The following is a 25,783-nucleotide window of genomic DNA, read 5'->3' on the forward strand; positions in this document are numbered from 1 at the left end:
GAGGACAGAGGCATCAGAGGAGCAGGGATAGGACGGCAGGCAGCAGAGGACGGAGGGAGATCGGGGGGAAGATGCTCTTTTCTGTACAATCACCATTTGCTTAATCAACGTGATGAGAAACAGCATCAATACAGAATGAGACATTTGCCTGGAAAGAATCATTTCCAGGAATTCTCAGTCATCAAGTCGCCATATAAAAACATAAAAGGAGAGCCCCTCTCTGTACAGCTCTCAAGGCAGGAAATGTCTGATATCTCACAAACCCAACCTGACCCATCAGCTTGGGTTATTTGTGGGTTGAAAATAAATCACTTCAGGCCCACAGAGGCACTTTCGTCTCCCCACCGCTGCCCATCACTGCATGTCACCTGTGACTGTGGAGTCATGTAGTGCCACCTAAAAAGGGGAGATCCATTCAAAAAAAGCAAGACGAAAAGAACTTCATATACTGCATATGGATAAAATGAGTTTGGGGCACATTTGGAAATGATGTCTCGGCACATAGAAGTGACCCAGCAAATTACTCAGAGAATGAGCTGCAAAGTCAGAAGTAGTCAAAATAGATAGGTTCCTCTCCCACTATGATTCAGTGAAGAGAAAATTAATATAAGAAATGAAAATGAACCTGTTAAATACCCTATTCTAAATCTGTGCCACATCACATACACACACACACACACACACACACACACAAATTCAAAGAGTCACGAGAACTTGGGACAAGGAAATCCAGTGAAATTTAAAGGGCATTTTTTTCTCCCACTGGCGCATTCCACAGCCATGTCCCAGTACCGTCCCAGGGGTCGGGGAACCAGGTTATGGACCATCCATGGATAAGTAATACACCAGCAGCGTACCTGCTAGGAGGCATTCTTTTACAAATATCATATATTTTATAAAACTCATATGTTTGTGATTTTATGACCTCACAGTGTTGCACATCATCTACAGAAGTGCCATGAAATGCTCAGAACTAAGTCATTTCACACATGGGGTGTGGATGTGTGTATCTTTGTGTAGCACATTGCTGAATAGTGAAACAAGACCATGCCTTCAAAAGGATGAAGAAAACATCCTCAAGAGTCAGTCTGTCTATGGATTTGATTTACTTTTATGAGCTATTTATCAGAGTGAGGTTCTGCAATGAGGAAAGAGCATGTATGCTAAGAAAAATATATCCCTCTATCTATAAAAGTCAATCAAAAACTATATAGACAGAAATGTGTATATTGATTCATGTCATTTGTTTTATTCCTTTGATACTTCTGGAAAAAAGTCTAAAATTGCTTCACTAAATATTGATGTAATCGTCTACAGACAAGTTTTACTTTTATTTATTTTATTTTTACTCATTTTTCTCCAGAGTTTTAAAGGAAAATACTTCCCTCGTATTGACAATATTATGCAAAGATGAGCCCCTGTTCATGTTACCTTTTACTGTGCAGTTGAATTCTCGTCCAATACAGAGGCTTCATCGGCCGACAAGGTTCTATTGGCTGCTTCCTGCTGCCTTTGTCCTGGTTCAACCCGAACCCAAACAAGCCAGCTGGCAACGGTGGAGGAAGAAATCCACACGCCTGCAATGTTGGTGAAGTGCTACTCCCAGCTTGTGGTGGGAGAGCAAGGCCGGATCCAGGAAGCAGAGGGGGTGGGGGGGGTGGGGGGACACCTGTTCCAGGAGGGAGAGGAGGGGGTGGGGCTAGAGGAGGTGGAACCCTCACACCTGGCAAAGGAGGAGGGGGGGCAGAAGGAATTCCTTCACTGGGAAGAGGGGGCACGGGAGGAATTCCCACACTGGGAAGAGGGGGGGCGGGAGGAATTCCCACACTGGGAAGAGGGGGGGCGGGAGGAATTCCCACACCGGGAAGAGGGGGGGCGGGAGGAATTCCCACACCGGGAAGAGGGGGGGCGGGAGGAATTCCCACACCGGGAAGAGGGGGGGCGGGAGGAATTCCCACACCGGGAAGAGGGGGGGCGGGAGGAATTCCCACACCGGGAAGAGGGGGGGCGGGAGGAATTCCCACACCGGGAGGAGGGGGGGCGGGAGGAATTCCCACACCGGGAAGAGGGGGGGCGGGAGGAATTCCCACACCGGGAAGAGGGGGGGCGGGAGGAATTCCCACACCGGGAGGAGGGGGGGCGGGAGGAATTCCCACACCGGGAGGAGGGGGGGCGGGAGGAATTCCCACACCGGGAAGAGGGGGGGCGGGAGGAATTCCCACACCGGGAAGAGGGGGGGCGGGAGGAATTCCCACACCGGGAAGAGGGGGGGCGGGAGGAATTCCCACACCGGGAAGAGGGGGGGCGGGAGGAATTCCCACACCGGGAAGAGGGGGGGCGGGAGGAATTCCCACACCGGGAAGAGGGGGGGCGGGAGGAATTCCCACACCGGGAAGAGGGGGGGCGGGAGGAATTCCCACACCGGGAGGAGGGGGGGCGGGAGGAATTCCCACACCGGGAGGAGGGGGGGCGGGAGGAATTCCCACACCGGGAAGAGGGGGGGCGGGAGGAATTCCCACACTGGGAAGAGGGGGGGCAGGAGGAATTCCCACTGTGGGAAGAGTGGGGGCGGGCGGAATTCCTACTGTGGGAAGAGGGGGGACGGAAGGAATTCCCTCACCAGGCAAAGGTAGGGGAGGGGGTGGCAGCATCTCTGGACCAGGCGGAGGAGGAGGTGAGGGGCACGGTGGGCTGGGAAGTGCAGGCTCAGGCACGACATGGGGTGGGGTCCGTGGAGGAGCCACGGTGCCCAGACCAGGCATCTGGTGGGAGAACTTGGGAGACAGAGGCAGTGCAGTAGGGATGTCATGGCTGTTTTCAGAGGAGGGAAAAGCAGAGTGCTCGTGGCTGGTTTCAAACTCCGTGTGAAAATAAGGATGGGAAGGCTGTGAGCTCGCCTGTCCTTGACTGTCAGACCAGGGCGGTGACGTGGGTGGTGGAGCCTGGAGGGATGGATGTGCATCGAGCTGAACTGATATTCGCCTTGGAGACACAACCAAAGAAATCTCTGCGCAGAACTTGTTCTGAGGTCCGGGAGGTGAGGACAGCCCGGCTGAGTCTCCACTCGTGGCCTCAGGCAGGGCACCCATGAGAGGATGTGTCAGTGTCCCACCCTCCTCTGTCGGGGACGTCTGGATGGACTTTGCCTGTAAAATCCTTTCATGCCCTACTTCCTTTTCTCCCAAACTGAGAGCTCGCAGACACGTGTCTCCAGAGGTGGCCGCCTCCAGGTCTGCAGCCGGGTACTGCTTCTCTAGCTCAGCTATTTTGGTCCTCAGATCCTCAATGGTCTGCTCCAGCTGCTGAATGACAGTGGCCTGACCCTCAGATTTCATGTCACAAACTTCCTGAGGGGCAACAGAGACATCACAGTTAAATATAAAATAAGGAATACTCAAAATACCAAAAACTGGTCTTACAAAATTAAGCAAAATGTATTTGTTTGTTATAATACTTCTAAACGCTCCCTCCATGGAAAGACACTATTACTACTTCCACTGGTCCCTGCTTTTCCATCCTCGGATTTCAAATTAGTTTACACACATGACCATGAAGTCCGAAGGCCCCTGTCTAATCTTCGAATGAAATCATGGAAGACCGGCAGACCGCTGAGAAGAGGGAAGAAGAGACTGAGTGACAGACCCACATAATGTCACCATAGGCTACTCTCTTCCTGCCCAGTAACATCTGCTACTAGGACGTTCCCTAAAGACATTTTAAATCCTGAGTTTTACAGTTAATCACAACCTTTAAAAGGTAATCTCTAAGAGGTGGAGAAGTGTCCCAGAGAGAGCTACAATATGTGAGCAGGGATTGCGAGCTTGGGAGCCTGAACCAAGATGGCGGAGAAGAAGGACATGCTTTCATTCCCTCTTGTGAGAACACCAGAATCACAACTAGCTGCTGGACAATCATTGACAGGAAGACACTGGAACTCACCAAAAAAAGATACCCCACATGCAAAGACAAAGGAGAAGCCGCAATGAGATCGTAGGAGGGTTGCAATCACAATAAAATCAAATCCCATAACTACTGGGTGGGTGACTCACAGACTGGAGAACACTTATACCACAGAAGTCCACCCACTGGAATGAAGGTTCTAAGCCCCACGTCAGGCTTCCCAACCTGGGGGTCCGGCAACGGGAGGAGGAATTCCTAGAGAATCAGACTTTGAAGGCTTGTGGGATTTGATTGCAGGACTTTGACAGGACTGGGGGAAACAGAGACTCCACTCTTGGAGGGCACACACAAAGTATTGTGTGCTTCAGAACCCAGGGGAAGGAGCAGTGACCCCATAGAAGACTGAACCAGACCTACCTGCGGGTGTTGGATGATCTCCTGTGGAGACGGGTGGTGGCTGTGGCTTAACGTGGGGATGGGGACACTGGCAGCAGAAGTTCTGGGAAGTACTCCTTGGCATGAGCCCTCCCAGAGTCTGCCATTAGCCCCAAGAAAGAGCCCAGGTAGGTTCCAATGTTGGGTTGCCTCAGGCCAAACAACCAACAGGGAGGGAACCCAGACCCACCCATCAGCATACAAGTGGATTAAAGTTTTACTGAGCCCTGCCCACCACAGCAACACCCATCTCAACCCACCACCAGTCCCTCCCATCAGGAAACCTGCACAAGCCTCTTAGAGAGCCTCATCCACCAGAGGGCAGACAGCAGAAGCAAGAAGAACTACAATCCTGCAGCCTATGGAACAAAAACCACATTCACAGAAAGATAGACAAGATGAAAAGGCAGAGGGCTATGTACCAGATGAAGGAACAAGATAAAACCCCAGAAAAACAACTAAATGAAGTGCAGATAGGAAACCTTCCAGAAAAAGAATTCAGAATAATGATAGTGAAGATGCTCCAGGATGTAGGAAAAAGAATGGAGGCAAAGATCGAGAAGATGCAATAAATGTTTAACAAAGACCTAGAAGAATTAAAGAACAAACAAACAGAAGAACAATACATTAACTGAAAGGAAAACTACACTAGAAGGAATCAATAGCAGAATAACTGAGGTAGAAGAACAGATAAGTGACCTGGAAGACAGAATGGTGGAATTCACTGCTGTGGAACAGAATAAAGAAAAAGAATGAAAAGAAATGAAGACAGCCTAACAGAACTCTGGGACAACATTAAACACAAAAACATTCCCATTATAGGGGTCCCAGAAGGAGAAAAGAGAGAGAAAGGACCCGAGAAAATATTTGAAGAGATTACAGTTGTAAACTTCCCTAACATGGGTAAGGAAATAGTCACCCAAGTCCAGGAGGTGAAGCAATTCCCATGCAGTGTAAACCCAAGGAGAAACATGCCGAGACACATAGTGATCAAATTGGCAAAAATTAAAGACAAAGAAAAATTATTGGGCTTCCCTGGTGGCACAGTGGTTAAGAATCCGCCTGCCAATGCAAGGGACACGGGTTCGAGCCCTGGTCCGAGAAGATCCCACATGCCACGGAGCAACTAAGCCCGTGCGCTACAACTACTGAGCTTGCGCTCTAGAGCCCACGAGCCACAACTACTGAGCCCACATGCCTAGAGCCTGTGCTCTGCAACAAAAGAAGCCAGCGCAATGGGAAGCCCGCGCACCACAACGGAGAGTAGCCCCAGCTCACTGCAACTAGAGGAAGCCCACGTGCAGCAATGAAGACCCAACACAGCCAAAAATAAATGAATTTTAAAAAAAATTATTGAAAGCAGCAAGGGAAAAACAAAAAATAATATACAAGGGAACTCCCATAAGGTTAACAGCTGATTTCTCAGCAGAAACTCTACAAACCAGATAGGAGTGGTATGATATACTTAAAGTGATGAAAGGGAAGAACCTACAACCAAGATTACGCTACCCGGCAAGGATCTCATTCAGATTCAATGGAGAAATCAAAAGCTTTACAGCCAAGCAAAAGCTAAGAGAATTCAGCACCACCAAACCAGCTCTACAGCAAATGCTAAAGAAACTTCTCTAAATGGGAAACACAAGAGAAGAAAAGGGCCTACAAAAACAAACCCAAAACATTTAAGGAAATGGTCATACAAACATACATATCGATAATTACCTTAAATGTGAATGGATTAAAAGCTCCAACCAAAAGACACAGGCTTGCGGAATGGATACAAAAAAAAGACCCATATATATGCTGTCTACAAGAGACCCACTTCAGACCTAGGGACACTTACAGCCTGAAAGTGAGGGGATGGAAAAAGATATTCCATGCAAATGGAAATCAAAAGAAAGCTGGAGTAGCAATACTCATATCAGATAAAATAGACTTTAAAATAAAGAATGTTGGGGGCTTCTGTGGTGATGCAGTGGTTGAGAGTCTACCTGCCGATGCAGGGGATACAGGTTCATGCCCTGGTCTGGGCGGATCCCACATGCCACAGTGTGGCTGGGTCCATGAGCCATGCCCTCTGAACCTGCACATCCGGAGCCTGTGCTCTGCAATGGGAGAGGCCACCACTGTGAGAGGCCCATGTACCACAAAAAAAAAAAAAAAAGTTACAAGAGAAAAGGAAGGACACTACATAATGATCAAAGGTATCAATCCAAGAAGGAGATATAAGAATTATAAATATACAGGCACCCAACATAGGAGCACCTCAATACATAAGGCAAATGCTAACAGCTGTAAAAGAGGAAATCGACAGTAAAACAATAATACTGGGGGACATTAACACCTCACTTACAACAATAGACAGATCATCCAAAATGAAAGTAAATAAGGAAAGAGAAGCTTTAAATGACACAATAGACCAGATAGATTTATTTGATATTCATAGGACATTCCATCAAAAAACAGCCCATTACACTTTCTTCTCAAGTGCTCATGGGACATTCTACAGGATAGATCACATCTTGGGTCACAAATCAAGCCTCAGTAAATTTAAGGAAAGTGAAATCATATCAAGCATCTTCTCTGACCACAACACTATGAGATTAGAAATGAATTTCAGGGGAAAAAAACATAAAAAACACAAACACATGGAAGCTAAACAATACATTACTAAATAACCAAGAGATCACTGAAGAAAACAAAGAGGAAGTCAAAAGATACCTAGAGACAAACGACAATGAAAACATGGTGACCCAAAATCCATGGGATGCAGCAAAAGCAGTTCTAAGAAGGAAGTTTATAGCTATACAAGCCTACCTCAAGAAACAAGAAAAATCTAAAACAAATAATTTAACCTTACACCTAAAGGAACTAGAGAAAGAAGAACAAACAAAACCCAAAGTTAGCAGAACGAAAGAAATCATAAAGATCAGAGCAGAAATAAATGAAATAAGAACAAAGGAAACAATAGCAAAGATCAATAAAACTAAAAGTTGGTTCTTTGAGAAGATAAAGAAAGTTGATAAACCTTTAACCAAACTCATCAAGAAAAAGAGGGAGAGGACTCAAATCAATAAAATCAGAATGAAAAAGGGGAACTTACAACAGACAACACAGAAATACAAAGCATCCTAAGAGACTACTACAAGCAATCCTATGCCAATAAAATGAACAACCTGGAAGAAATGGACAAATTCTGAGACAGGTATAACCTTCCAAGACTGAACCAGGAAGAAATAAAAAATATGAACAGACCAATCACACGTAATGAAATTGAAACTCCGATTAAAAATCTTCCAAAAAAACAGAAGTCCAGGACCACATGGCTTCAAGGGTGAATTCTATCAAACATTTACAGAAGAGCTAACACCCATCCTTCTCAAACTCTACCAAAAAATTGCGCAGGAACGACACTCCCAAACACATTCTATGAGGCCACCTCAACCTGATACCAAAACCAGACAAACATACTACAAAAAAAGAAAATTAGAGACCAATATCACTGATGAATATAGATGAAAAAATCCTGAACAAAATACTACCAAACGGAATCCAACAACACATGAAAAGGATCAAACACCATGACCAAGTGGGATTTATCCCAGGGATGCAAGGATTCTTCAATATACGCAAATCAATCAATGTGATACACCATATTAACAATCTGAAGAATAAAAACCATATGATCATCTCAGTAGATGCAGGAAACGCTTTTGACAAAAATCAACACCGATTTATGATAAAAAGTCTCCAGAAAGTGGGCATAGAGGGAACCAACCTCAACATAATAAAGCCCATATAGGCCAAACCCACAGCAAACATCATTCTCAATGATGAAAAACTGAAAGCATTTCCTCTAAGTTCAGGAACAAGACAAGGATGTCCACTCTCACCACTGTTATTCAACATAGTTTTGGAAGTCCTAGCCTCGGAAATCAGAGAAGAAAAAGAAATAAAAGGAATATGAATTGGAAAAGAAGAAGTAAAACTGTCACTGTTTGCAGATGACATGATACTATACATAGAGAATCCTAAAGATGCTACCAGAAAACTACTAGAGCTAATCAATGAATTTGGTAAAGTTGCAGGATACAAAATTAATGCACAGAAATCTCTGGCATTCCTATACACTTATGATGAAAAAACTGAAAGAGAAATTATGGAAACACTCCCATTTACCATTGCAAAAAAAAAGAATAAAATACCTAGGAATAAACCTACCTAGGGAGACAAAAGACCTGTATTCAGAAAAGTATAAGACACTGATGAGAGAAATTAAAGATGATACCAACACATGGAGAGATATACCAGGCTCTTGGATTGGAAGAATCAATATTGTGAAAATGACTATACTACCCAAAGCAATCTACAGATTCAATGCAATCCCCATCAAACTACCAATGGCAATTTTTACAGAACTAGAACAAAAACTCTTAAAATTTGCATGGAGACACAAAAGACCCCGACTAGTCAAAGCAGTCTTGAGGGAAAAAAACAGAACTGGAGGAATCAGACTCCTTGACTTCAGACTATACTACAAAGCTACAGTAATCAAGACAATATGGTACTGGCACAAAAACAGCAACACAGATGAATGGAACAAGAGAGAAAGCCCAGAGGTAAACCCACGCACCTATGGTCAACTAATCTATGACAAAGGAGACAAGGATATACAATGGAGAAAAGACAGTCTCTTCAATAAGTGGTGCTGGGAAAACGGGACAGCTACATGTAAAAGAATGAAATTAGAACACTCCCTAATACCATACACAAATATAAACTCAAAATGGATTAGAGACCTAAATGCAAGACCAGACACTATAAAACTCTTAGAGGAAAACATAGGAAGTACGCTCTTTGACATAAATCACAGCAACATCTTTTTTGATCCACCTCCTAGACTAATGGAAATAAAACCCAAAATAAACAAATGGGACCTAATGAAACTTAAAAGCTTTTGGACAGCAAAGGAAACCATAAAGACGACGAAAAGACAACCCTCAGAATGGGAGAAAATATTTGCAAACGAATCATCGGACAAAGGATTAATCTCTAAAATATATAAACAGCTCATGCAGGTCAATTTAAAAAAAAAAACAAGCAATCCAATCCAAAAATGGGCAGAAGACCTAAATAGATATTTCTCCAAAGAAGACACACAGATAGCCAAGAAGCACATGAAAAGCTGCTCAACATCACTAATTATTAGAGAAATGTAAATCAAAACTACAATGAGGTATCACCTCACACCAGTTAGAATGGGCTTCATCAGAAAATCTACAAACAACAAATGTGGAGAAAAGTGAGTCCTCTTGCTCTGTTGGTGGGAATGTAAACTGATACAGCCACTATGGAGAACAGTACGGAGGTTCCTTAAAAGACTAAAAATAGAATTACCATATGATCCAGCAATCCCACTACTGGGCATATACCCAGAGAAAACCACAATTCAAAAAGACACATGCACCCCAATGTTCACTGCAGCACTATTTCCAATAGCCAGGTCATGGAAGCAACCTAAATGCCCATCGACAGATGAATGGATAAAGAAGATGTGGTACATATATACAATGGAATATTACTCAGCCATAAAAAGGAACGAAATTGGGTCATTTGTTGAGATGTGGATGGATCTAGAGACTGTCATACAGAGTGAAGTAAGTCAGAACGAGAAAAACAAATATCGTATATTAACACATATATATGGAACCTAGAAAAATGGTACAGATGAACCAGTTTTCAGGGCAGAAATTGAGACACAAATGTAGAGAACAAACATATGGACACCAAGGGGAGAAAGCTGTGGGGAGGGTGGGAGTGGGGGTGTGATGAATTGGGCGCTTGGGGTTGACATGTATACACTGATGTGTATAAAATTGATGACTAATAAGAAGCTGCTGTTTAAAAAAATAAAAAAGAATTCCATAACCTTCCAATATTAAATCTCCCTTCCTTGAAGTGGAGATAATAATGGTGCCTTATCTCTGATGGTTGTGACGAATGAGATAAAGCCTATAAGTTACTTAGCTCAGTGGGTAGTGTATTATGAACACCCAATAAATGTTAGCTATTCTAAAAAAAAAAAAAAAAACTAAGGGAATCTGAATCAAGTATGGACCTTAGGTAATAATAATGTATTGATATTGGTTCAATGACAAAGGCACTTCCTAATATGTTAATAATAATTTTTTAAAAAAAGATAATCTCTAAAAGCGTCTCCAATAAGATAATGGGAAATATTTCTGATATCCATATAGGCATATTCATATATCTTAAGTGCATGTATACAACTTACATCACATTACTACAATTCAAATATTTTATCCAAGGCATTTCAGAAAGGGATGCCTTTTGTCACCACAATTTATGAAGATGGCTGAGAGCAACTGTGCCCCCGTGTGGGTCACCCTCACACCCACACAGTGTCTTCCTCTCCCAAGGGGACACTTTCAGGAAAAAGTGTTTTGGTTATAGAAAAGGAGGAAGCCCTCTGGGTAAACTGATTACCAATAACAGATGAGTAAGAAAAAAAGACAAGAGAGAGGAATGGGTAGAGAAAAAGGAGAAAAGCAGGGACAGGAGGTAGGAGAGAAGGGGGACAGACTCCAGCCAACTAAAGCTCAGGATTACACACCTGCACACACAGGCTCAACTGCTCCCTTAAGGCTGGAATGAGAGGGGTGGGGGCAGGGTCTCCGTGCTCAGAACTGCTTCTCCAGAGCGCCCAGGGCTCTTCACAGATGACCCCAAGAGAGGCCAACATGAGGAGCCACCATCCACAGCATGGACACCTACTACCTTCCCCTCTCTTCATCTACCATGGAGGAATAATTAAGAGGTTAATACAAAGATGACACAAACTACTGGATTGGCCAAAAAGTTCGTTCTGGCTTTTCCTGAATTTCATTTTTTTTATAGCTGAATAATATTCCATTGTATAAATGTACCACATCTTCTTTATCCATTCATCTCTTGATGGAAACTTAGGTTGCTTCCATATCTTGGCAATTATAAATAATGTTGCTATGAACACTGGGCTGCATGTATCTTTTCGAATTAGTGTTTTCTTTTTTTTTTTCCTTCAGATAAATACCCAGGAGTGAAATTGCTGGGTCACATGGTAGGTTTTAGTTTTTTGAGAAACCTCCATACTGTTTTCCATAGTGTCTGCACCAATTTACCTTCCCACCAACAGTGTATGTGGGGCCTGTTTTCTCCACATTCTCACCAACATTTGTTATTGTGTTCCTTCTTCTTCTTACATTTTCTTTATTATTTTTTTAAAAATTTTATTGAAGTATACTTGATTTACAACGTGTTAATTTCTTCTGCACAGCAAAGTGACTCAGTTATATACACATATACATATTCTGTCATTGTGTTCCTTTTGATGACAGCCATTCTGACAGGTGTGAGGTGATATCTCATTGTGGTTTTGATTTTCATTTCTCTGAGGACTAATGATGTTGAGTATATTTTCATGTGCCTGTTGGCCATCTGTAGGTCATTTTTAGGAAAAAGCTTATTCAGGTCTTTTGCCTATTTTTAAATTGGGGTTTTTGGTTTTTGTTTTTAATATTTATTTATTTATTTAGGCTGCACCGGGTCTTAGTTGCAGCATGCAGGACCTTCATTGTGGCATGTGGGATCTACAGTTGCAGCATGCATGTGGGATCTAGTTCCCTGACCAGGGATCAATCCTGGGCCCCCTGCACTGCGAGCACAGAGTCTTAGTCACTAGACCACCAGGGAAGTGCCAGGGTTTTTGTTTTTTGATGTTGAGTTGTATGAGCTATTTATGTATTCTGTATATTAGCCCCTTATCAGTCACATAATTTGCAAATATTTTCTCCCATTCAGTAGGTTGTCTTTTCATTTTGTCGATGGCTTCCTTTGCCATGCAAAAGCTTTTCAGATTAATTAGCTCTCATTTATTTATGCTGGTTTTTATTTCTTTTGTTTTAGGAGACAGATCCATAAAACTATTGCTATCATTTGTGTCAAAGAGTGTTCTGCCTATCTTTTCTTGTAGGAGTTTTATGGTTTCTGGTGTTACATTGATATTTGTATCAATCCATTTTGGCCTTTAATCCATTTTGAGTTTATTTTTGTGTACAGTGTTAGAGAGTATTCTAATTTCATTCTTTTAAATGTAGCTGTCCAGTTTTGCCAGCACCACTTATTGAAGAAACTGTCTTCTCCACTGTATACTCTTGCCTCCTTTGCTGTAGATGAATTTGACAATATAAGCTCAGGTTTATTTCTGGACTCTAATCTGTTCCATGGATCTGTGTGTCTGTTTTTGTATCAGTACCATATTGTTTTGTTTTGTTTGTTTTTGGGTTTTTATAACATCTTTATTGGAGCATATTTGCTTTACAATGGTGTCTTAGTTTCTGCTTTATAACAAAGTGAATCAGCTATACATATGCATATATCCCCATATCTCCTCCCTCTTGCATCTCTCTCCCACCCTCCTATCCCACCCCTCTAGGTGGTCACAGAGCACCAAGCTGATCTCCCTGTGCTATGTGGCTGCTTCCTATTAGCTATCTATTTTACATTTGGTAGTGTATATAAGTCCATGCCACTCTCTCACTTCGTCCCAGCTTATCCTTCCCCCGCCTGTGTCCTCAAGTCCATTCTCTATGTCTGCGTCTTTATTCCTGTCCTGCCCCTAGGTTCTTCAGAACTTTTTTTTTTTAGATCCATATATATGTATTACCATATGGTATCTGCTTTTCTCTTTCTGACTTACTTCACTCTGTATGACAGACTCTAGGTCCATCCACCTCATTACAAATAATTTCATTTCTTTTTATGGCTAACAGTCCATTGTATATATGTGCCATATCTTCTTTACCCATTCTTCTGTTGATGGACACTTAGGTTGCTTCCATGTCCTGACTATTGTAAATAGAGCTGCAATGAACATTGTGAGTACCATCTTGTTTTGATTACTGTAACTTTGCAGTATAGTGTGACGTCAGGGAGCCTGATTCATCTAGTTCTGTTCTTCTTTGTCGAAATTGTTTTGCCTATTTGGAGTCTTGTGTTTCCATAAAAAGTTTTTAAATTATTTGTTCTAGTTCTGTGATAAACACCCTTGACATTTTGATAGGGATTGCATTGAATCTGTGGATTGCCTTGGGTACTATGGTCATTTTAAAAACATTAATCCTTCCAGTTCATGAACACAGTATATCTTTCCATCTGTCTGTGTCGTCCTCAATTTTGTTCACCAGTGTCTTATAGTTTTCCAAGTACAGACTAGGCATTTTATTCTTTTTAATTTGATGGTAAATGGGACTGTTTCCTCAGTTTCTCTTTCTGATAGTTTGTTGAGGTGTATAGAAAGGTGACAGATTTGTTTATATTAATTTTATATCCTTCAACTTTACCAAATTTATTGATGAGCTCTAGTAGTTTTCCAGTGGTGTCTTTCGAATCTTCTATGTATGGTATCATATCATTTGCAAACAGTGAGAGTTTTACTTCTTCCTTTCCAATCTGGATTCCTTTTATTTCTTTTTATTGTCTGATTGCTGTGGCTAGGACTTCCAGTAGTATGTTGAATAAAAGTGGTGAGAGTGGGCATCCTTGTCTTGTCCCTGATCTTAGAGGAAATACTTTCAGCTTTTCACAACTGAGTATGATGTTAGCTGTGGGTTTCTCACATAAGGCTTTTATTTTATTGAGGTATGTTCCTTTATACCCACTTTCTGGAGAGTTTGAGTCATATATGGATGTTGAACATTGTCAAAACCTTTTTCTACATCTATTGAGACAATCATATGTTTTTATTCTTCAATTTGTTAATGTGATATATCACATTGACTGATTTGAGGACACTGAACCATCCTTGCATTCCTGGAATAAATCCCATTTGATCATGGTGTATGAACCTTTTGATGTATTGTTGGATTCAGTTTGCTAATATTTTGAGGAGGACTTTTGCATCCATGTTCATCGGTGATATTGGCTTGTAATGTTCTTTTTTCGTGATATCTTTGTCTGGTTTTGGTATCAGGGTTATGCTGGCCTCACAGAATGAATTCAGAAGCATTGCTTCCTCTGCAATTTTTTTGGACTACTTTGAAAAGGTTAGGTGTTAACTCTTCTGTGAATCTTTGGTAGAATCCACCTGTGAAGCCATCTGGTCTTTTGTTTGTTGGAAGTTGGTTTTTTGATTTTGTTTTTTAATTACTGACACAATTTCATTCTTGGTAATTTGTCTGTTCATATCTTCTATTTCTTCCCAGTTCCAACTTGACAGATTGTACCTTTCTAAGAATTTGTCCATTTCTTTTATGTTGTCCATTTTATTGGTGTATAGTTGCTTTTAGTAGTCTCTTATGGTCCTCTGTATTTCTGAGGTGTCAGTTGTAAGTTTTCCTTTTTCATTTTGGATTTTATTGATTTGGGCCCTCTCTCTGTTTCTTGATGATTGTGGTCAAACCTTTATCAATTTTTAAAATATCGTTTCAAAGAACCAGCTATTCGTTTCACTGATCTTTTCTATTCTTTTTTTTTACTCTCATTTATTTCTGCTCTGATCTTTATGATTTATTTCCTTCAACTAAATTTGGGTTTTGTTTGTTCTTCTTTTTCTAGATCCTTTAGGTATAAGGTTAGGTGGTTTATCTAAGATTTTTCTTGTTTGATGAAATAAACTTCTATCGCTATAAACATCTCTCTTAGAACTGCCTTTATTACTGTGTTACTGTTGATTTCTCCCTTCATGTCTGTTAATATTTGCAATATGTACTTAGGTACTCCTATGTTGGGTGCATATATATTTACAATTCTTATATCTTCTTCTTGGATTGATCCCTTGATCATAACGTAATATCTTTCTTTGTCTCTTTTAACAGTCTTTACTGTAAAGTCTATTTTTTCTGATATAAGTATTGCTACCCTGGCTTTCTTTTCAATCCATTTGCATGGACTATATTTTTCCATCCCCTCATTTTCAGTCTATGTCTTCTTAGATCTAAAGTGAGTCTCTTATTGGCAGCATATACACAAATATAGATATATATTTATATATACATATACTTATATGTATATATATGATTGCTATAAGTTTATTGATCTCTTAATTTCAAGCACGTTATAAAAACCCTGCATTTGGGGCTTTCCTGGTGGTGAAGTGGTTAAGAATCCATCTGCCAATGCAGGGGACATGGGTTCAACCCCTGGTCTGGGAAGATCCCACATGCCATGGAGCAACTAAGCCCATGAGCCACAACTACTGAACCCCGTGGGCCTAGGGCCTGTGCTCTGCAACAAGAGAAGCCATTGCAATGAGAAGCCTGCACACCTCAACGAAGAGTAACCCCCATTCACCACAACTATAGAAAGCCTGCGTGTAGCAACGAAGACCCAACACAGCCAAAAATAAATAATTTTTTAAAATAAGTAAACAAATAAAAATACAAACCCTGCATTTGTATTCTCCTAGCCTCCTGATTACTGTTTTTGATATATTTTACATTTAATTGTTTTGTGTATCACTTAACTGCTTATTGTGGATATGGATGATTTTACTACTTTTGTCTTCTAATATTCCTACTAGCTTTTTGTGTGGATGACTTCCTATCTTTACTATATGTTTGCCTTTACTGATGAACTTTTTCCTTTCATAATTTTCATATTTCTGGTTGTCACCTTTTCTTTCTCACTTAGAGAAGTTCTTTTTTTTTTTTTTTTTTTTGCGGTTTGCGGTCTTCTCACTGTTGTTGCCTCTCCCGCTGCGGAGCACAGGCTCTGGACGCGCAGGCTCAGTGGCCATGGCTCACGGGCCCAGCCGCTCCGCGGCATGTGGGATCTTCCCGGACCGGGGCAAGAACCCGTGTCCCCTGCATCGGCAGGCGGACTCCCAACCACTGCACCACCAGGGAAGCCCGAGAAGTTCTTTTAATATTTGTTGTAAAGATGTTTCGGTGGTGCTGAACTCTTAGCTCTTGCTTGTCTGTGATACTTTTAATCTCTCAATCAAACACCTGAAAGAGAACCTTGATGGGTAGAATATTCTTGGTTGTAGGCTCTTCCCCTTCATCACTTTAAATACATCATGCCCCTGACTCCTGGCCTTCACAGTTTCTTCTGAAAATTCAACTGATAGCCTTATGGCAATCCCCTTGTATGTTACTTGTTCCTTTTCCCTCGCTGCTTTTATATTTTCTAATTCTTTGTTTAAAAAACTTTTAATTTTCACTCTGTACATCCATTCTCCTCCCGAGTTCTTTGATCATTTTTACAATCATTACCCTGAACTCTTTCTCAGAAAGATTGCCTATCTTCATGTCACTTATTTCTTCTTCTGGGGTTTTATCTTGTTCCTTCTTCTGAAATGCATTCCTCTGTCACCTCATTGTGTCTAAATTGCTATTTGTATTTTTACATATGTGGTAGGTCAGTTACATTTCTTGACCTTGGAGAAGTGGCCCTCTGTAGGAAACACCCTATGCATCCCAGGAGTCCACTCTCCTCTCGTCACCCAAGGGCCAAGGGCCAGCTGGTCCCAGGGTAGTGTCTGGCCTGCAGTTGTGGATTCTATCTGCAGGCTGCAGGACCATAGTTTTCTTGCTTCTGGTGTCTGCCCCCTGTTGGGTGAGGCTGGCCTAGAGGCTTGTGCAGGCTTCGTGGTGTGAGGGGCTGGTGCCTGCCCACCGGTGGGTGGAGCTGGGTCTTGGCCCTCTGGTGGGCAGGGTCATGCCTAGGGTGTGTCTAGAGGTGGCTGTGTCTCTAGCCTGCCTGCCTATAGGTGGGGATGTGTCCTTCCCCGTTTCTTCTTTGGCCAGAGGTGTCCAAGCACTGGTGCCTACAGGCTGTTGGGTGGGACCAGGCTTTAATGACAATATGTCAGCCTCCAGGAGAGCTCACACAGGTGAATGCTCCCTGACATGTCCACCACCAGTGTCCTTCTCCCCAAAGTGAGCCAGAGACACCCCTGCTTTCCCAGGAGACCCTCCAAGACCAGCAGGTAGGTCTGTCCCAGGCTTCTATGAAACTGTAGCTTTTGCCCTTGTTCCTGGTGTGTGTGAGATTTTGTGTGCACCCTATAAGAGTGAAATCTCTGTTTTCCCCAATCCCATGGAATTCCTGCAACCAAGCCACACTGGGCTTCAAAGCCAAATGCTCTGGGGGCTCCTCTTCCCAGTGTCAGACCCCCACACTTGCGGGCCTGACATGGGGCTCAGAACTCTCACTCCTGTGGGAAACCCTCTGTAATATAATTATTCCCCAGTTTGTGGGTCGCCCACCCAGAGAGTGTCAGATTTGATTATATCACAACTCCACCCTTCCTACCAGATTTGTTGTGCTTCCTTCTTTATGTCTTTAGTTGTAGAGATCTTTTCTGGTAGGTTTCAGACTTTTTCAATGATGGTTGTTCTGCAGATTTTTGTGATTTTGGTGTCCTTACAACAGGAGGTGAGCTTAGGGTTCTTTTACTCCACCATCTTGGCCACTCTCTCAGGATTCATTTACCCCTTTGCTGAGTTTAATATTCTCTCTTTGCCTTTTGTTTTTGCCAATTTAATTACAATATGCCTTGGTGTGTTCCTCTTTGGCTTAGTCCTCTATAGAACTCTGCACTTCCTACACTTGGCAACTCTCCTTTTCCTAGGTTAGGGAAGTTTTCAGCTATTATGTCTTCAATTATGTTCTCAGCCCCTTTCTCTTCTCTCTTCTCCTTCTGGGACCCTTACAGTGCAAATATTAGTATGCTTCATATTGTCCCAGAGGTGTCTTAAACTGTCCTCATTTCTTTGCATTCTTTTTCTTTTTTCTGTTCAGCATCAGCAATTTCCACTGCTCTGTCTTCCAGCTTGCTGATCCATTCCTCTGTATCATTTACTTTACTATTGATTCCTTCTAGTATATTTTACATTTCACTTATTGTATTCTGCATCTGTTTAGTTGTTCTTTATATTTTCTGACTCTTTGTTGAAAACTTCTAACTTCTCACTCTGTGCATCCATTCTTCTCCCAAGTTCTTTGATCATCTTTACGGTCATTACCTAGAACTCTTTCCTGGGTAGATTTCCTATCTCCACTTCACTCGGTTCTTCTTCTGAGGTTTTATCTTTTCCCTTCATCTGGAACATTTTCGCCTGTCACCTCATTTTTCCTACTTGCTGTTTTTACTTTTATGGGTCTGGTAGGTATGTTTCCCAACCTTAAAGAAGGGGCTTTTTTGCGAGACAGAATTCCAGCAGCACGCTCCCCTCTCATCACCAGAGCCATATGCTCTAGGGGTCCCCCCCATGACGTCTGTCTGGGTCTTTCTGTTGTGGCAGGCTGATTATGTGGGTGATCCAGTAGGCCTGGTGGCTCCCAGTCTATTTAGTTACCTGGTGTGGCTTGTGCAGAGGCTGCTGGCCACTGGTTGGCAGAAGTGGGTCATGAGGCAGCTGACTTCAGAACCCCAGGGAAGCCTGGGGCTAGTGCTGGCTCTCTGGTGGGCGGATTCAGGGTCCAGGTGATACCAGGGCTGTTGCCCACCCACTGGTGAGTGAAGTCAGGTCCTAGGACAAGTACCAGCCTACTGGTGGGCAGAACCAGGTCCTGAGGTCTGGTTGCTGGGCCCCAGGGGTCCTAGAGCAGGTGTGTCAGATCACTGGTGGATGGCACCAGTTCCTAACAAAGATTTCTGCAGGTCCCGAGTTTTCTTGACACTTGTGTTGGCCTGCTACTGGGAAAGGCCTGCTCTCTAGTGGGATGGCTGGTCCAGACTGCAGTGCTGTGGTTTGCTTACAGCTGGTGTCTGCACGCTGGTGGGTGGAACTGGGTCCAGAGGCACCTGTGGGCTCAAGGGTTCTTAAGGCAGCCTGTCTGCTGTTGGATGGGGCTGTGTCCATGCCCAGTTAGTTACTTAGCCTGAGGTGTCCCAGCACTGGAGCCAAAATGGCCCTTGACAGCACCAGTGTCCATGTCCATGTGGTAGAACAAGCTCCCCAAACAGATGCCACCAGCATCTATGTCTGCAGGGTGAACTGCAGGGAGAGGAGGTGAGCTTAGGGCCTTTCTACTCTACTATCTTACACATTCTCTCCCAAACTTCTTTTATTTTTTTAAGTTAAACCATAGTTGATTTACAATGTTGTATTAATTCTGCTGTAGAGCAAAGTGACTCAGTTATACATATATATACATTCTTTTTTATGTTCTTTTCCATTATAGTTTATCACAGGATATTGAATATAGTTCCCTGTGCTGTACAGTTAGTCCTTGTTGTTTATCCATTCTCTATGTAATAGTTTGCATCTGCTGACCCCAACCTCGCACTCCATCTCTCCCCAACCCCTGCCTTGGCAACCCCAGGTCTGTTCTCTATGTCTGTGAGTCTGCCAAACTTAATTCTTAAATGCTATTACCTCAGCCAGCTATTTTTCATCATAGGTTTAGGTATAATAAAAGAATGTATAAAACTTAAAAGCCAGGAAGAAGAAGAGGGGGAAGAAGAGAAAAAAGGAAGAGAGACTGATCCTAAATCAGATTCTCACTAAAAATTAAAGTTTTAAAGGGAGAGAAAGGGAGAATTCCAGTGGTCAGGACTCCGCTCTTCCACTGAAGGGGGCAAGGGTTCGATCCCTGGTCAGGGAACTGTGATCCCACATGCTGCATGGCACAGCCAAATTGAAAAAAAAAAAAAAAAGAAAGAAATTAAAAGAGAAAAGGAAAAAAGTGATCTTTGCAATTCTGTACAGAATCTCTGAGTGAATCCTTATAAATGGAGGAAAGATAACAAATCTATTTTAGTCAACACAGTAATATATTTTATATACCACCAATTTTCAGATTATTTATATTTTAAAATATTGCTTCAAACCTCTAAATCGTTACAAGTGGTAGAGTCTGCCACCCACTTTGGCCGAACAATTATATACAATAAGTCAGCCAAAATTCTTCCATTTCTGTATAATCTTATATGTGGGTGGTGTTGGTTAGTTCTTATAAATTGTTTGAATACTTACATATCACAAAAGACAAGTTGTCATTAAAAATAGTATGTTCACCAAAGTATTTTTCAAAATACAAGATTATCTGATTCCCAGAAAAAGAAACATTACTGTATTAAGTCTAAAACTGTGAAAAGGAAAGCCAAGATATGTCCAAGGAAAGCTTTTCCTGTAAAGTTAATTTGCTCATCTTTGAAACTTTATTATGTTTACTGTGTAAGCAAGATACTTTCAGAGGCTAGAATATAAAACCACTTATTGCTAAGTTAACACCGTGAGAGTTTATTCTATAAATGTTAATATGAGATATGCAATTCATTTTCTACAATATTCAAATTTTCAAGTTCTGCTAAATTCTAAGGCCATGTTACTGGCAAGTTAGCATACCTCTAGACATCTGTAAAATTTGAATTCTACTCTTCACAGAAGCCTACAAATTCTCTGTCTCATGCTCTAAATTCTAAAACATTCTATGGCTTTGGAGAAAGCCAAGGAGATTCCAGATTTATAATAAAACAACACATGCTGTACATAATCTTATAAGAAACCCAGATTTTAAATTGATAATATTATGCACAGAAGTAAAGTGCCATCGATTTCAAGTTTGAAACAGAATTTCAAGAAAGAAGTATCAGAACATATGGTGACTGGTAAATAACTCACCGTGGGCTCCTTAAAGCAGAACATATTATGGAAAAGAAGAGTGTCACACAGAGAGCTAAAATAGCATCTCTGCAATCCTTACAATGAAAAAGATAAGAATTACTGAAAATGGAATATTTCTGAACTGGAATGGAAATGACAAGTGTCTTCCAATCCCTTCATTGCATAGATGAGAAATATAGGGTGCGGGGGTGGGGGAAGTTCAGTTAGAAATCATCATTGGCAGTGTTAACTTCTGATGTCTATAGCACTGATTGATCATCTCATTGATGGGAAGGTACAGTCACCATCATTAGCGAATAACAAGAGTGGAAGTAATAAAAAACATGTCTGGGAAAGGGGTCAGAAAAAATGGAAATAAACAACCTTTTTGGTTCCCTCACATCTTCTGAATGCTCTCTCTCGTTACCTGAGATGCAGCAAGGTCCTGCACTAACTCTAAAGCAAAATATTCCTCAACTCTCCCAATTAGTGCAAGGAAGAAAAACAGTCTCATTGCAGTTTCCCTTCAGTGATGATCCATGGATAAATGTCTCACCTTCTAACCACCCTCTGCACCAACACACAACTAGCCTCTAAGGTCATTAAACTTCTAAAGAACAGAGCTCATAGCAAGTCTGGTGGTGTGGCTCAGGGGTGTATGCACGTGCCTGCAAATGAAGGGAAAGCCCTGCAAGCAGTGATCTGGGCGCTGCAAATAAATTCTAGCTGGTTGTCATGTTTGCAAATACAGAATCTATAAATAATGAGGATCAACACTACACCATGACAGCGACTTTGGAAGCCAGAGTATTGCCCAAACACAGCGACAATAATGACGAAGCAACAGCTAACATTTGAAGTACCCTACTATGTGCCAGGAGCTCTTCTAAGCACTTTATAAAAATCAGTGCATTTAAATCTCACAAAACCCTATGAGACCAGAGTTATCATTATCCCCATTTTGTAGAAGAGGAAATTAAGGTATGGAGAACATAATACGTTGCTAAGGTTCCTCGGGTAACAGTGGGGTAGCTGGGAGTTGTGCCCAGGAGAACTGGTCCAAAGCCAATCCTCAGTCACCATGGGGTGAACAGAAGCAGGATTTCTATGACTCCCCAACCAGCACCTCTGCTCTAGTAAGTGTGGTCCCTGATATATTTCTTCATTCATCAAACATTTTCTGATCTGCCCAAAAATGGCAGGTGCTATGTCAGATATTGGAGGGACAAGTAGAATAGGGGGAGTCTTAGCTTTAAGGAGGTCAGCTGTCTATAAGACATGTGTAACACAATAATTATGGAAAAGCAAGGTCCCAGAGCAGAGGTATCAAAAGGGGTCTCTAGATGGAGGCCTCTCTGGGGACGTGTCTAAGAGGGAGTGAAGTTTGACGTGAGTTTAGACTAAGATATAGGAATTCAGTGAATTAAAAGGTGACAGTAGGAGTGAGAAGGAAAAGATATCAAAAACAGTTATGAAGGATGCTAATGCCTAGAAAACAAGGGTGTCATTTTAAGGCTGTAAGAAACCAGACATGTAGGAAATAGTGGGTGATGAGGTTAAAAGCAGAGGATGGCAAGGGAAAGCCTTACATGTCACCTAGGGGTCTGAATCTTCTCTCAAAAGCCATGAGCAGACAGCAGACATGAGTACATTTGGCTCCTAGAAGGACAGCTCTGGAGGGCTGTGGAGGGCAGATCAGAAGGGACTGAGACTGGGGTGACTAGAGCAGCTGGGAGACCACTGCAGGGACCCAACAGGGCTGCGGCGAGCCTGGAAGGATGGAGGGTGCGACCCCTCACGTCACCAGGACTCCCACGCCTGCCATATCCTCCCATTGCGATGCATGCTCATTTCTACATCTGGATCTTCAATCTCTCCTCCATCTGAAATGCTCTCTCTCCTCCCTTCCTCTGTCCAAAAATGATCACTTTGAGGACATGCTCTAAATTTCTCCCTTCCTAAGAAGCTGTCTTTAATTATAAGTTCTCAAAAATGTTCCCATTTTTTAAATTCTGTAATACAACATACACTAAATACCTTGGCCAAATCACATTACAGCTTGCAGATCATTTTACATATATGGAAGGGCCCAAGACCGTACAATTCTTTGTATTTCCTTCAATACCTACCACAACTACCTTGCACACGGCATGTCAGCACACGTCAAAGAAGCATCCTTTATAAGCTATGAACTTTTACCAGCTCAGCTATCCCTTTAGAGCAAGTGTCCCCAACCCCCAGGATGTGGACCGGTACCAGTCTGCGGTCTGTTAGGAACCGGGTCATACGGCAGGAGGTGAGCGGTTGGAGAACGAGCAAAGCTTCATCTGCCGCTCCCCATTGCTCCCCATCACTCACATTACTGCCTAAACACCACCACCCCGTCCGTGGAAAAACTGTATTCCACGAAACCAGTCTCTGGTGTCAAAAAAGGTTGGGTACCGCTGCTTTAGAGCAGCTGCTTGAACTGTTTGCCCTTCTCCACAGGTCATCAACCATGTTGCCCAGCACAAAGGGATTTTACACCCGCTAAAGCTCAGTAGAACAAAGACACAACTTGATTTCACCTGCAAGTCCTACTGCCCCAGAGAAAAGCAAAAACAATGTGTGATCTCTAATGCTTTTCTGACATTCTCACCACAAACTGTAACTGCTTTCCAGATGCCTGCTGGTTTTCACTCTTAAAACTGACAAACCAATTTATCTTTTTTCTTTATTTCTAAAATTAAAATGTCTATTTTTTGTCCTCTCAGCTAGGTGGAGTTTCCATAAAATGAAAATGTATTTTCCAGAAAATCCCTGTCTTCCCCATAATGCATCATGGTGAACACCTTGCTAAAATGTCACAATTTTCCAACTCGGTGCCTCCACAGGCACTTCACTGTGTCTCACCTCTTCCAGACTAGGACCCCGTCCCTGCGCCAAAGTGTTTTTCATGGCACATAAGAAGGTTCAGAGTCTGAGGCAAACTTCAAGGAATACTAACCCATAATTTTGGACTGCAACCACGTCTTTCCTCATTCCCTTTAATCCGTCTTTTTCTTACTCTGGTATATATATATTTTTAAGTTAACAGGCATTATTATTTATTCCTTCTACACATATTAACCTAGGCACTGGGTATAAAAAAGAAGACATAGAGATTTAGTCCCTTCCTTCTTTTTTTCTTTTTTAACATCTTTATTGGAGTATAATTGCTCCACAATGGTGTGTAAGTTTCTGCTTTATAACAAAGCGAATCAGCTATACATATACACATATCCCCATATCTCCTTCCTCTTGCGTCTCCCTCCCACCATCCCTATGGCACCCCTCTAGGTGGTTACAAAGCATGGAGCTTGTCTGCCTGTGTGATGAAGCTGCTTCCCACTACCTATTTTACATTTGGTAGTATATATAAGTCCATGCCACTCTCTCATTTCGTCCCAGCTTACCCTTCCAGTTCCCTCTGTCAAGTACATTCTCTACATCTGCGTCTTTATGCCTGTTCTGCCCCTAGGTTCTTCAAAACCATTTTTTTTTAGATTCCATATATATATATGTTCACGTACACTATTTATTTTTCTCTTTCTGACTTACTTCACTCTGTGTGACAGTCTCTAAGTCCAAGCACCTCACAACAAATAACTCAAAGTCGTTTCTTTTCATGGCTGAGTAATATTCCATTGTATATAGGTGCCACACCTTCTTTATCCATTCATCTCTCAATGGACACTTAGGTTGCTTCCATGTCCTGGCTATTGTAAAAAGAGCTGCAATGAACATTGTGGTACATTACTCATTTTGAAATATGGTTTTCGCAGGGTATATGCCCAGTAGTGGAATTGTTGGGTCATATGGTAGTTCTATTTTTAATTTTTTAAGGAACCTCCATACTGTTCTCCATAGCAGCTGTATCAATTTACATTACCACCAACAGTGCAAGAGGGTTCCCTTTTCTCCATACCCTTTGTAGATTCTTTCATGATGGCCATTCTGACTGCTGTGAGGTGATACCTCACTGTAGTTTTGATTTGCATTTCTGTAATGATTAGTGCTGTTGAGCTTTCCTTCATGTGTTTGTTGGCAACCTGTATATCTTCTTTGGAGAAATGTCTATTTAGGTCTTCTTCCCATTTTTGGATTGAGTTGTTTTTTTCATATTGAGCTGCATGAGCTGCTTGTAAATTTTGGAGATTAACCCTTTGTCAGTTGCTTAATTTGCAAATATTTTCTCCCATTCTGAGGGTTGTCTTTTCATCTTACAGCTTCCTTTGCTATGCAAAAGCTTCTAAATGTCATTAGATCTCAGTTGTTTAATTTTTGGGTTTATTTCCATTTCTCTAGGAGGTGGGTCAAAAAGGATCTTACTGTTATTTATGTCATAGAGTGTTCTGCCTACATTTTCTCCTAAGAGTTTTATAGTGTCTGGCCTTACATTTAGGTCTTTAATCCATTTTGAGTTTATTTTTGTGTACAGTGTTAGGGACTGATGTAATTTCATTCTTTTCCATGTAGCTGTCCAGTTTTCCCAGCACCACTTATTGAAGAGGCTGTCTTTTCTCCATTGTACATTCTTGCCTCTTTTATCAAAAATAAGGTGACCATATGAGAGTGGGTTAATCTCTGGGCTTTCTATCCTGTTCCATTGATCTATATTTCTGTTTTTGTGCCAGTACCATACTGTCTTGATTCCTATAGCTTTGTAGTATATTCTGAAGTCCGGGAGTCTGATTCCTCCAGTTCCGTTTTTCTTTCTCAAGGTTGCTTTGGCTATTCGGGGTCTTTTGTGTTTCCATACAAATTGTGAAATTTTTTGTTCTAGTTCTGTGAAAAATGCCAGTGGTAGTTTGATAGGG

General features: G+C 42.0%; 1 protein-coding gene across 1 annotated transcript in view; it reads right to left on the minus strand.

Moving 5' to 3' along the window:
* Positions 1–25,783, minus strand: part of LOC132419366 (formin-2-like) — a 312,831-nt gene that overhangs the window by 184,814 nt on the left and 102,234 nt on the right. The window contains exon 5 of the mRNA XM_060003288.1: positions 1,432–3,347. Within this exon, the coding sequence (XP_059859271.1) occupies positions 1,432–3,347 (1,916 nt within the window). The remainder of the gene's footprint in view (positions 1–1,431; positions 3,348–25,783) is intronic.

This window comes from Delphinus delphis, unplaced genomic scaffold (assembly GCF_949987515.2).
Source record: "Delphinus delphis unplaced genomic scaffold, mDelDel1.2 scaffold_189, whole genome shotgun sequence".
NCBI classification, from domain to species: Eukaryota; Metazoa; Chordata; class Mammalia; order Artiodactyla; family Delphinidae; genus Delphinus; species Delphinus delphis.